The 12,222-nt window shown below is 51.4% G+C and overlaps 1 protein-coding gene across 1 annotated transcript in view; it reads right to left on the bottom strand.

The window, feature by feature from the left end:
- Positions 1 to 7,168: 7,168 nt before the first annotated feature.
- The window catches only part of LMAN2 (lectin, mannose binding 2), a 10,601-nt gene continuing 5,547 nt past the window's right edge, over positions 7,169 to 12,222 (bottom strand). The window contains exons 3-8 of the mRNA XM_006762871.2: positions 12,012 to 12,129; positions 11,333 to 11,412; positions 10,998 to 11,159; positions 10,778 to 10,892; positions 9,074 to 9,193; positions 7,169 to 7,858 (exon numbers count right to left, since the gene is read on the bottom strand). Of these exons, the coding sequence (XP_006762934.1) occupies positions 7,698 to 7,858; positions 9,074 to 9,193; positions 10,778 to 10,892; positions 10,998 to 11,159; positions 11,333 to 11,412; positions 12,012 to 12,129 (756 nt within the window). The 3' untranslated portion in view covers positions 7,169 to 7,697. The remainder of the gene's footprint in view (positions 7,859 to 9,073; positions 9,194 to 10,777; positions 10,893 to 10,997; positions 11,160 to 11,332; positions 11,413 to 12,011; positions 12,130 to 12,222) is intronic.

Below are 12,222 nucleotides of genomic sequence, written 5' to 3'. Positions count from 1 at the left end.
TCAGCAGCTCTGCTCAGCGACCCCGCACTAGCTATTTGGCGTCCCTGGGCCTCAGTTCCCAACACGTGCTGGTGGCGAGGGCCCGGCATAGAGAACGCGGCTCTAGGAGCCTGCCGTCTCTGGAGGCCCCCAGCCCAGCAGCTGCACGTGGGGCCTTGGAGCCTCCGAGACGCTATTGGCTGCGCGCTACCCCGCCCTCTCTCGCCGCTGGTCCACACATTCGGGCGGGAAAAGGAGCTGGTTTCAAATTTGAAAACCCAGGCGGTGGGGGCGGGGCTAAGCGGGGAGCGGGGCCGCAGTGCGCAGGCGCCATGAAAGGAGCAGCGATCCTTCTCTGCGCTCCCGGGTCTGCGCCTGGCCCGCTGGCCTTCTGCCTCCTGGGGCCCCGCTGGGCTTCAGATTCCTGTTGTGACGAATGGGAGTCGTCTCCCAGCTTGTCCTGCTCACCTACAGGGGAGCTTCTGCCGCTACAAACCGTCAGTTGGGTGCCCGCTTCTAGGCGAACAGCCTGCTAGAGCCCTGAGTGCGGGAGCCAGCGGCGCTGGGTGTCTCCCCGGGCACTGCTGCTTCTCAGCTCCATGACTCGGCGAGTGACCTCCCTCCTGTCGGCTTGGGAAGCCCTGCACCTGCGCGGTTGAAGGCACAGAGCCCACGCCTCTGCCGTGCCCAGGAGGTAGGAGCTGCTCATTTCTACCGCAGGGCCACCAGGTGGCGGCTTCTTCCTCCTCCTCCGGAGCCCCGGTGACTCTGACCAGCAGGTGTGGCCGCACCTGCGGGCACAGGGACGCTCTGTGGGTGGAGGCAGGAAGATGAAAGCAGGTGTTTGGGGTGTGGCATTTCTGCCAGGTGGGGGGCTGAGTCTGTGAACCGGCAATAGAGAAGGGGAGGGGGGGACAAAGAGGAATCAGATTCTTAATAAAGACATAGAGCTGGGTAAGTATCGCACATGGAAGTCAGTCCTCAGTTCCTTGGAGTTTCTCTGAGTCACTCCCAGAGAAATCACTTGACAGGCTCAGCCAGGAACTGAGCCATTCGCCCATCCCTTCACTCACCAAAAATTTGCTGAGCACTTACTGGACCCCAGGAACTGTGCTGGGGCCAGAGAATAGAATCATTGGCCAAACCAGACAGGGTTCCTGCCTTTGCAGAGCTCACAGGCGAGGCAGGGAGAGATGGACATAGAGTTACAGTTTTGACAGGTCCTCACGGGAAAAGACACAGTGAGAGGGCATATCTTCAGGAGCATTTGATCTAAACAGGGAGGTCAGAGAAGGTTTTTCTAGGGAAAGGAGGAATAGGTGTTATCTATGTATAGGAAGGATGTAGAAGAATTCCAGACAGAGGAACAGCAGGTGCAAAGGCCCTGAGGCTGAAAGGAGGCTGACTGAAAGACAGCCACTGTGGCTAGCTAGCATAGAGAGAGCAAGGAACAGGTGCAGGCTGATGCTGGAAGGGTGGGCAGGGCTCAGAACAGGCTGATGTTCCCCAGGTCCCCACCCGCACTTAGTTATGTCTGAAAAAAGGAGTCACAAGGCTTGTAAGTGAATTTCCAATTTTATTTCACTGAAGTCTGCACCCACATAGCGCAGGCACAAACCCACTGGTCAAACATCGGGGACACAGATGGCCTGGTGCGGGGGTGGGATGAAGAGAGGGATTCTGAAGGAGTGAGTCCCTGGCAGAGGAAGGGAGTGAGGCTCACTTCCACAGCTGGAGATGCTCCCACGGGAGGTGTGGAAGTGAGTCGGGCTGCATGGGGCTGGAGTGACCACCCTGAGGAGTCCGGGCTTCCTCCTAGGAGCCATGGGTAGGGTTCACACTAGGGAACAATATGGAGGCTAAAAACAGCCTGGCCTCAGGCCTCCCATGAATATAGCTCAGGGCCACAAGCCAGGGGGACAGGAAGTCATACCTCCCAGGGAGCTGGACAGATGGGGAAGATGGAGCCCCTGCCCCAAGCCCTTAGATGCTCTTCTAGGCCCCTCTGAGAAAATGCTAGTGCTGGTACCTTCTGGGTACAGGACTGAGCAAAGGACCTCTGGTTCTCCGACCCTCTTAGCACTGACTTAGAATCTCTGTCCCAGGCCCACAGGTCCGACAGGGTCCAGCCTGGATAGTGCAGCCCCGTGGCCGCCCTGCCAGCTCCCTATCCCGTGGCCTTGCCTGTCCACAGTAACTGTGGCTGTGCTACCTGCACGTCAGTACAGGTTCTGTTGGAACTAGTGTCCTCTGGGCGCTAAGGAACAAAGCCTACATCTGTGCCCTGAGGGGAGGGAGAAGGGGACCCACACCCTGCTGCTTTGCCCTAGTCAGGACCCCCTGAAGAGGGCAGCTTACAGGAGCCTCAGCTCCAGGCTCACCATTCTCTCCAAGGAGATGGGGTCCTGCTGTCCCCCCAAAAGCCTTTCACCACTTCCCTGCGGGTGAGAGTAGTGGTGGAAGGGGAGGGCAGAAATGGGCAATATTAGATCTGGAGCCTGGCTCAAACCCTGGACCCCTACCCAGCCCCTTCCCTGGGCTCCCTGCCCCAGTTTCTCCCACTTCACTCAATCCTCCTCCCTTCCCAGAGAGTAGCATTCCTTAGTGGCGGAGCTGGCCAGGTCATGCCCTTGGCGAAAGCCCCACTGACTCCCTGGCTCTCAGGACAAAGTTCCGGGAATTTAAGCTAAGCTGCGCCCTTCCTCCTGCTATGTCAGCTAACATGCCATGCCCTTGCCCATCTACCAGCTTCCACCAGCTCAGCTTAAATGTCACTTCCTCCAGGAAGTGTCCAGGCTTCCCTCCACAAGACATCTTCTGGAAAACAGCAGTGTTCCCCTGTCCCTCGGGGTCAGCCTCTTCCACCTGACTCTGACCGAAGTGACAGAGGAAACCAGTGTTGGGAAAGGAGAGGGGGGCCTGGCTGGGCCTGGGTCTCCGTGCCCACAGAAGGCTGTTGGTGTAGCATTCAGCAGACCCCCAACTTGGAAGCCACTGCGGGAACGCCATCCCAGGCTGTCTGGGCAGCGCAGCACAATGGTTAACGTGGTCACGGGGCCAGGAAGTCCCTCACTTGAAACTGCAGGTGACTAGACCATGAGGCCTGGCTAGTCCAAGTCTCAGAAGTGGCTGACAGTTACCTTGGGGATTGAGGTGGGCGGCACCAGGAAGAGGCCTCTGTAAGAGCTGTAACATGTCCACTTATTGATTCCTGATGTCGGTGGTTTCTCTCCTTCTCTATCTTCTTGCTAAATCTTACTAAGAGTTTGTCAACTTTATTAGTCTTTTCAAAGAACCAGTTTTGGATTTTATTTGCTCCTTTGTTCCTAGCTTCTTAAGATGGAAAGGTAGATAACCCATTTTATTCCTTCTTTCTGCACATTGCTTTATCTGCATCCCACAAACTTCCATGTATTATAGTTTTGTTTGTTTTTCTTTTTTTTTAAATTCTCACCTGTGGATATTTGCCAAGGTACATGCCCTTGACCGGAGTCAAACCTGGAACCCTTTGGTTCACAGGCTGACGCTCTATCCACTGAGCTAAACCAGCCAGGGCTTAATACATTCTTCTGATTAGTGTTCTTGTATGTTTTTCCCATCTTTTTGCTTTTAACCTATTAGTGTCTTAATATACAGCATGTTTTTTTCTTGCAAACAGCACATTGATGTTGTTTTTTCTCCCCATGATCTGATAATCTCTGCCTTTGGATTGTGTTTAATAAAATTATTTTGATATGGTTGAGTTTAAGGTCTATCAGCTTAATTTTTATTTTGCATTGGTTCTATCCTTTTCCTTTTTTTCCTTCTTTTCTGACTTCTTTTGGATTGAGTTTTTATTATCATTCCATTCTATATCCACAACTGGCTTCTTATCTGCACCTCTTTTAAGTGGTTACTTTATTTTTTATTTTTAAAAAATATTTTTTTTTATTGATTTCAGAGAGGAAGGGAGAGGGGAAGAGAGACAGAAACATCAAAGCTGAGAGAGAATAATTGAACAGCTCCTACTGTATATCCCCAACTGGGGATCGAGCCCAGAACCTGGGCTTGTGCCCTGACCGGGCATCTAACCATGACCTCCTAGTTCAGCCGTGGGCAAACTACGGCCCGCGGGCCAGATCCGGCCCGTTTGAAATGAATAAAACTAAAAAAAAAAAAGACCGCACCCTTTTATGTAATGATGTTTACTTTGAATTTATATTAGTTCACACAAACACTCCATCCATGCTTTTGTTCCGCCCTCCGGTCCAGTTTAAGAACCCATTGTGGCCCTCGAGTCAAAAAGTTTGCCCACCCCTGTCCTAGTTCATAGGTCATACTCAACCATTGAGCCACCAGGCCGGGCTGCCTTCTAGTTTTTGTTTTTTAAATCTTTATCGTTGAAAGTATTACATATGTTCCCTTTTTTCCCCCATTGACTCCCTCTAGCCCACCCCTGCCCTGCACCCCAGGACTTCACCACCCTATTATCTGTGTCCATGATATGCATATATGCATACAAGGTCTTTGGTTGATTACCTCCCACTCACCCATCCTCATCCTCTCCTGCCTTCCCTCAGATTCCACACTCTGTTCCATGCTTCCATGTCTCTGGATCCACTTAGTTCATCAGTTTATTTTGTTATAGATTCCACATATGAGATCCTGTGATACTTGCTTTTTTCTGACTTATTTCACTTAGCATGATATTCTCCAGGTCCCTCCATAGTGTAAATGTGCTACAGCTTTTTTAATCTACTTGTTTATTTTTTTTTTTTAATATATTTTATTGATTTTTTTACAGAGAGGAAGGGAGAGAGATAGAGAGTTAGAAACATCGATGAGAGAGAAACATCGACCAGCTGCCTCCTGCACATCTCCCACGGGGGATGTGCCCGCAACCCAGGTACATGCCCCCAACCGGAATCGAACCTGGGACCCTTCAGTCCGCAGACCGACGCTCTATCCACTGAGCCAAAGCGGTTTCGGCAATCTACTTGTTTATTGATGGACACTTGGGCTGTCTCCAGATCTTAGCTATTATAAATTGTGCTGCTATGAACATAGGGGTGCATAGATTCATTCTGATTGGTGTTTCCGGTTTCTTAGGATATATTCCTAGAAGTGGATCACTGCGTCAAATGGCAGTTCCATATTTAATTTTTTTGAGAAAATCCATACTGTTTTCCCTCATGGCTGCACCAGTCTGCACTCCCACCAGCAGTGTACTAGGGTTCCTTTTTCTCCACATCCCCACCAGCACTTGTCATTTGTTGATTTATTGATGGTAACCATTCTGACAGGTGTGAAGTGATACTTCATTGTCATTTTAATTTGCATCTCTCTGATGATCAGTGACTTTGAGCATTTTTTCATGTCTCTTGGCCATCTGTATGTCCACTTTGGAGAAGTGTCTATTTAGGTCCTTTGCCCATTGTTTAATTGGATTGTCTTCCTTGTAAGTTGTAGGAGTTCCATATATATTTTTGGATATTACCCTTTATCAGATGTTATCATTGCCAAATTTCTCCCATACAGTGGACTCCTTTCTCATTTTGTTGGTTTCTTTTGCTATGCAGATGTGTATTTAGATGTAGTCCCGTTTGTTAATTTTCTGTTTCCTTGCCCTCGATGTATCTGAAAACATATTGCTATGTGTATGGTGTTTGTGGTCTAGTTTCATTTTTTTGCATGTACCTGTCCAATTATCCCAACACCACTTATTGAAGAAACTGTCTTGACTTCATTGTATGCTCTTGCCTCCTTTGTCAAATATTGAGTATAATGGCTTAGGTAGATTTCTGAGTTCTCTGTTCTATTCCATTTATCTATATGCCTGTTCTTGTGCCAGTACCAGGCTGTTTTGATTAGAGTGGCTTTGTAGTATAGCTTGATATTTGGTACTGTGATCCCTCCAACTTTGTTTTTCTTTCTCAAGATTGCTGCAGCTATTCAGGTTCTTTTTTGGTTTCATATAAATATTTGGGCTACTTGTTCTATATCTGTGAAATATGTTGTTGGTATTTTAATAGGGTTTGCATTGAATCTATAGATTGCTTTGGGTAGTATGAACATTTTAAAGATGTTAATTCTACCAATCCATGAACACGGTACATTCTTCCACTTGTTTATATCTTCTTTTTTCCAACGTTCTGTAGTTTTCTGAGCACAAGTCTTTAACCTCTTGGTTAAGTGTATTCCTAAGTGTCTTAATTTTTTTCTTGCAATGGCAAACGGTATTGTTTCTTTAGTGTATTTTCTGAAAATTCATTATTGGTGTATAAAAATGCCATTGATTTCTGGGTGTTAATTTTGCATCCTGCTACATTGCCAAATTCACCTATTAAACCTAATAGTTTTTTAGTGGAGTCTTTAGTGTTTTCTATGTACAATATCATGTCATCTACCAATGAGTTTTATATCCTCCTTTAAAGTTTGGATGCCTTTTTTCTTCTTGTCTGATCGCTGTGGCTAGGACTTCCAGTACTATGTTGAATAAGTTCTTACTCTTCATCTACTCCTATATTATCTGTTTTTTACAACGAGAATCTAATTGACTGTTAATTACAAAAGGCCTGGTTGCAGCAGTTTTAGGGTTACTTTTGCTTTTAAAATGGAGACTCAAATGTTACTGAACTGAGTGCGAAGACACTGAAGATGGCTCTGGACCAGACGAGGACACACTGCTCCAAGTGGGGGGGTGGGGGGAGGTCGGGATGGTCAGGAGGGGAGGACTGCACAGCAGCAGAAGGCCACAGCCTGGGTGGAGAGAACCATGAAAGCTGCCAAATGGCAGCGCTTCTTGTCAGCTGCTGGCTTTCTTCCACTCCCTGTGCCATCTCTCCCTTCGAGACACCCCAAAGGGAATACCACTACCGACCCCAGCCTGTCCCTGCACCCAATCTCCTCTAGATCATCCTGGAGCCCCCTGCAGTTTCCCTAGGCTGAGGTCACAGCTTCTGCATGGTACCTCAAATTCTCCCACCAGACCCTTTCAGCGAGCGGCCAGAGCAAATGAGAGGTGGCACAGGAACAGAGCACCTGTCCCAACGACTCCGTGCTGTGACACTGGGCCAGCTTTGCTTGACCCAAGGCTGTGTCTCCCTGGAGCAGGGAGCACAGCACCTGCCGCGGGGATGAGGCTGAGAGCTGGTAAGCCTGGCTATCTGGAAGGTGTGTGAAGAAAACAAAAAGCCCTTCAGGGCAGTCACACAGGGTGGTTATTTCACTTTATTTAGCACATGTCGGTCTCACGCTGGGCCCCACCAAACTGCTCCCCTAAGCCTTACTCGAGGGTCTGCCTTGGGAGGCTCAGAGGTGAACATGAAGGCCCAGGTTCCACAATCACCTCCTCTTCTGCCACACATGCAGTGCAGCACAGAAATCACTGCTCATGTCCTCAGGCACCACCTGTGTGGTCGGGGAAGGTCTCCAATGTTCAAGGCCACCTACAGGGGCCCCAGCTCAGCTCCAGCCACAGGCCCACTTGCTCTTGAGATGCTGGCAATGGGCAAGGGCCTCTGTCCATGGCTGTGGGAACACCAACCCCTTACTCCCCAGCCCTACAGCCTGTCCCTGCTGGGCAAGAAGCAATATGTATGAAAATACTTTAATTATTTCTTTTAAACTGTTAAGAAATAAGGTCATCTTGTTTTTCTTTTACAATCCCAGTAAAAAAAAAAAGTTCACATTAGTGCAGGGGGCCAACACCAGGCCCTCCCCAGCCGAGCACTGGCCACTCAGTAGAAACGCTTGTTGCGCTCCTGCCGCTTCTGAAACACCACGGCCCCCACTACGGCACACACGATGATGCCCAGGAGCGCACACAGCAGCAACAGGAACACCCGCCACCCCGTCAGGGGCCCGCTGCGGAAGTTCCCCGTCGGGTCATCCACGTTGTCTGAGGGAAGAGAAAGGGGGAGTTGACGTGAGTGTTAAAGCAGCTGACAACAGGACAGAGCAGGGCAGAGGCCCTGGTGGGGTCCCATCCCCGTCCCCATCCCCAGGTGGCTGCACACAGCTGTACAGTGAGGGGCAACCCTGAGGATCCCAGAGATCAAGGCCTGGGGTGCCTCTCAGCTGATGGACATTGGATTCCTGGGCTTCCCAGGAGCCCCGTCTGCCCGGGGAGACCTAGAATCTGCTTTCACAAGCCCACCCCCTCCCCAGTGCAGTGGTCTGAGTTCCCCATTTGCAGAAACACACCCTGGCCAAACATTGCCCTGACTCACACCTGGATGCATCTGGTGGCTCCTAGGGTGTCCCAGGCCTCCACCCTGTCCTTCTGTCCTGGCCACATCACTCCCCTGCCCGCTCACCCGTCAATGAGTGCCAGGTCTGTAATTCCAATCAGGGATACAGCTCTCCTCCCAGGCAGGCCTGGAGTACCAACCATGAGCCCACCAACACCCTCCCTTCCCAAAAGACCTGACCCAGTAAGCCTGCTGTCCCGCCACCAGCCCCTTTCTACCCCTGCACAGTGACAATAATGGCTTTCGACTGAACCAGGAGCTCCCAAGTAGAGGCACTTCCAGGAGGCGGCTCAGCCTCAGGGCTCCTGGGGCTTCCAAGCCCTTCCTGCCCCCTTCTTCGCTTTAGTCACTAGACTGCGCAGAGGCCCACAGGCATGACCTCAGGGTGGATTTCTTCACACACAGGGGCCTCAATTCTCCAACCAAAACCCTCACTCTGTGAGGACAAAGTCATGGCTAATTAGTGCCACAGCAAGAGCCCGGGCTTTGGGGTTTTGCCAAAACTCAAGTTCAGATCCTGCCTTTATCCGCTTGTCCCTGAGGAAAACTGAAGGACCAGTTCCCTAGCCTAGTGGCAGGACCCGCTTTCCAGGCCATTCACTGAGGTCCTGCACGTGCACGATCAGTGCCCTGCCCATCACCTACACCAGCAAACTGGCCCCCTGGGGGCTTTACCTGCCCTTATCCCAGCAGACTCCAGGTGCCCACACACTGCTCATTAGCATGGCTTGCTAATCCAAGAGCCCAGGCCACACCACAGCCAGACCCGGCAAAGGCAGAGGGACCATAGGCAGGCACCAACGCTGGCCCTGGCCCAGCCCCAGTCCTGCACAGGCCCAGACTGGGAGGGACAGCAAACATACCTTTAGGCGACTTGAGGAAATTGACGCTGGGCTCGATTTTGGTCCAGTCAATGTTCTCCTCCTCGGGGGTGTGCTCTACCATAAGCTGGAACAGCTTCATGGAGATGATGTCGTGATTGTCTGCAGGGCCAAGTGTTAGCTTGTAAGAGGCCTGAGGCCATGGTCCATGCATCTCGCTGCCACGTACAGTGGCCACATTCCCCAGGGAGAACCCTGCTCCTGCCTGGCTGAGGGCTCGGCCCTGATACACGGTCAGCACCTGAGGAGACTTGGGAATGGCCCAGTCCAGACTGGAAAAACCTCTGCTCGACAGTAACTGATCGCCCCATTTCTGAGATTAGGAGGTTGAGGCTAAGAGCCAATGTAAGGGTCCCAGCTGTCAGCTTTGCTAACCTAATGGAAAAGGCCTGGAAAAGGAAGAGCCTAAAGAGCAAGGACCTGGTGGCCAGGTGGACAGAGCCAAGCGGGCGGCACTAGTATGTGCAGCCCCCAAAGGCCCAGGGACACACACTGACTGAAGTCAGACTACAGTTCCCATCTGAGCTCTGCCACCTCCTGGGTGTAAACCTGGGGAAATTCCTTCAACATTCATATTCCAAATGGTCTCCACTGTGTGAAAAGGGAGAGACCACTAGCTACCTAAACTACATCACGTGACTTTACAGAGAGAGTGCAGGCGTCTGGGGGGAGAGGGGGGCGGTGTACAATTTTAAACAAGGGAATCAGGGAAGGCCCCACGGAGGAAGTGACATCTGATCAAGACAAAGATGAGAGTGAGACACAAGCACAAAGGCCCGAGGCAGGAGGGCACTAGTGTGAAGAGCTGGAGGCAATGTGAATGGGGACAATGTAAATGGGGAGTTGGGAGCAAAGAATCAGAGGTGATGGCACTAAGGCCTGGCAGGCCACTGCTGGGACGAATGGTGGCTTGACTCTGAGGGAGCAGAGCCACTGCAGAACTCTGAGCGGAGCAGCAGTGACACCTCATGTGAACTTTAATGAGATCACTCTGGCTGCAGAGCTGGGAGTGACTGTTGGGGCTGGCATGGAAGGAGAGGACCACTTGGGGGCTCCTGCAGTTGTCTGAGTGAGGCAGGATGGTGGCCAGGGCCCTCCAGGTAAACGAGGAGTGAGAGATGGTCTGCTGCATTGCAAAGACGAAGCTGGCAGGATTGCCCATGGATGACAGGTGGCATGTAAGAGGAAAGGAAAGTCTAGAATGACAATAAGGTTTTTAGCCCAAGCAACTAGGACAGAGGTGTCATTTATGTCTTGGTTGCAGGCTTGAGCCCCAATGGAGGATGTGCAGGAGGCATCCAATGAACAATTCTCTCTCATCATTGATGTTTCTATCTCCTTCTCCTTCTCCCTTCCTCTCTGAAATCAATAAAATAAAAATATATTTTTTTAAAAAAAGATATGGTCTTCTTGTTGTGGGCATGTAAAGACAGACACCTATTGGGCTCCAGGCGGAGATGTTGGGAGGGCTGTTGATCACACTGTGCTGCAGATGGAAATCTGGGGTCTGTAGTGCCCTGTGCTCACAGACAGCCCTGTGTGTGCCAAACTGACGATGCAAAGAGGAAGAAGACACAGGCGAGTGTGGAACCAATGCTGGAAGGAAAGTGACCGGCTGTGTCACAAGCTCCCAACAGACCAGGGAAGGTCAAAACTAAGACTTATTGCCCTGTTCCGCCCACTCACCAGATAGGTCACCGGTGCCAGCAGAGGCTCCAAAGTAGTAGCCGGTGGGGAGGCGCACTCCCGTGATGTCAATGCAATTCTTCCACTCGTTCTTGTCCTCCAAGTCAGTCATCACCTGCAGCCAATCAGCAGGTAAAGCATGCCCCAGGCTCAGACTGCCCATCTACCCCTGCGGAGCCAGCACAGGCAGAGGACAACCCCACCACCACCACCTGCTCACCGTCAGACGGCCCCGGGAGTAGCGTACAGCCAGAAAGGTGTCATGATCACGGTTGCGGAAGTCAGCCGTGCAGCCTGCCAGCTCGGTCCAGCGGCCATCCTTACTATGGTCGTAGGACAGGGAGCCATTGTTCACCATCACCGAGATGTACGGGAACACACGCTGAGACCAAGACACCGGTTACTCTATGGCCAGCCCAGCTTTTGGAAATGGCTGGGGCACCCACCACCCCAATCCCTGGAGGCTCCTTTGTGCTGGGACCAGGGAGAAGTCCCAGCCCTCAGCCAACTGCCCAGCCTTCCTGTCCTGCTCTATGGGAGAGAGCAGGGGCCTACCTCTGTGGCCTCATCATTGGGATACGTGTCCAGGAAGATGGCTAAACCGTGGAAGTTGTCTTTGCTTCCAAACACAGGCCCTGGAATGAGAGAGAGATGCTCTAGTCATGTAGAACATTGGGGTTGTACTCTGGGGAGCCTAAAGGACACAGTAGTGCCAGTGGGGGCAAGAGATGGCAATCTGTTGGTCTTTCACCCAAGAAAGAGAAGAGATCTCTAAAGAAAGCACCTGGAGGTGGTCTCAGGGATGTGACAGAGAGGACTCAAGTTTGAAGCCTGAACTGTGAGGGGACAGCACCTGGCGATGTGCTCTGCCGTATCAAGTGACAGGATGGTACCCAGCCTGTGAAAAGCAAGTGGCTACCAGGAAGCCCTATCCTCTAATCCAGGGGTCAGCACCTTTCTGTCCAGGTCCAGAGAGGAAAGATTTTGGGCTTTGTGCGCCACATACAGTTTTAGTCAGTCTTCCTTGCTTTTGCTTTTTAAAACATAACCCTTTAAGATGGTAAAAAAAATTCTTAGCTGGTGTACAACACCAGGCCACCATGGGGTACAGCAGCACCCAGCCCCTCCTCTTCTCAAAGGTCCCAGGCTTCCTCACAGAAGAGCAGCAGCACCCTATCAGCAGAGCAGAGAATACTTGGCACAGAGGCTCCCACATACGGGAGCGCAGCCCTACCTGACACGAGGCGGTCGCGAGTGTACCACAAGGCAATGCCGTCTCCATGGAGATTCTTCTTGCCAGCACCGTGGACTTTGAAGTGGACATGCATCTCCCAGTCTTTGAGGAAGCAAGGCTGGAGGGAGAGTAGAGAGAGTTGCTCTGAGTGCTCTGGGCCTTCCTGCCAGTTGGCGGTGACCGGGCACAGACCCTGTCACTGAGACTAGGC

The sequence above is a fragment of the Myotis davidii genome, unplaced genomic scaffold, assembly GCF_000327345.1.
Source record: "Myotis davidii unplaced genomic scaffold, ASM32734v1 scaffold438, whole genome shotgun sequence".
NCBI classification, from domain to species: domain Eukaryota; kingdom Metazoa; phylum Chordata; class Mammalia; order Chiroptera; family Vespertilionidae; genus Myotis; species Myotis davidii.
Note: the sequence above shows the minus strand (reverse complement) of the source record. Positions and strands in the feature narration are given on the sequence as shown.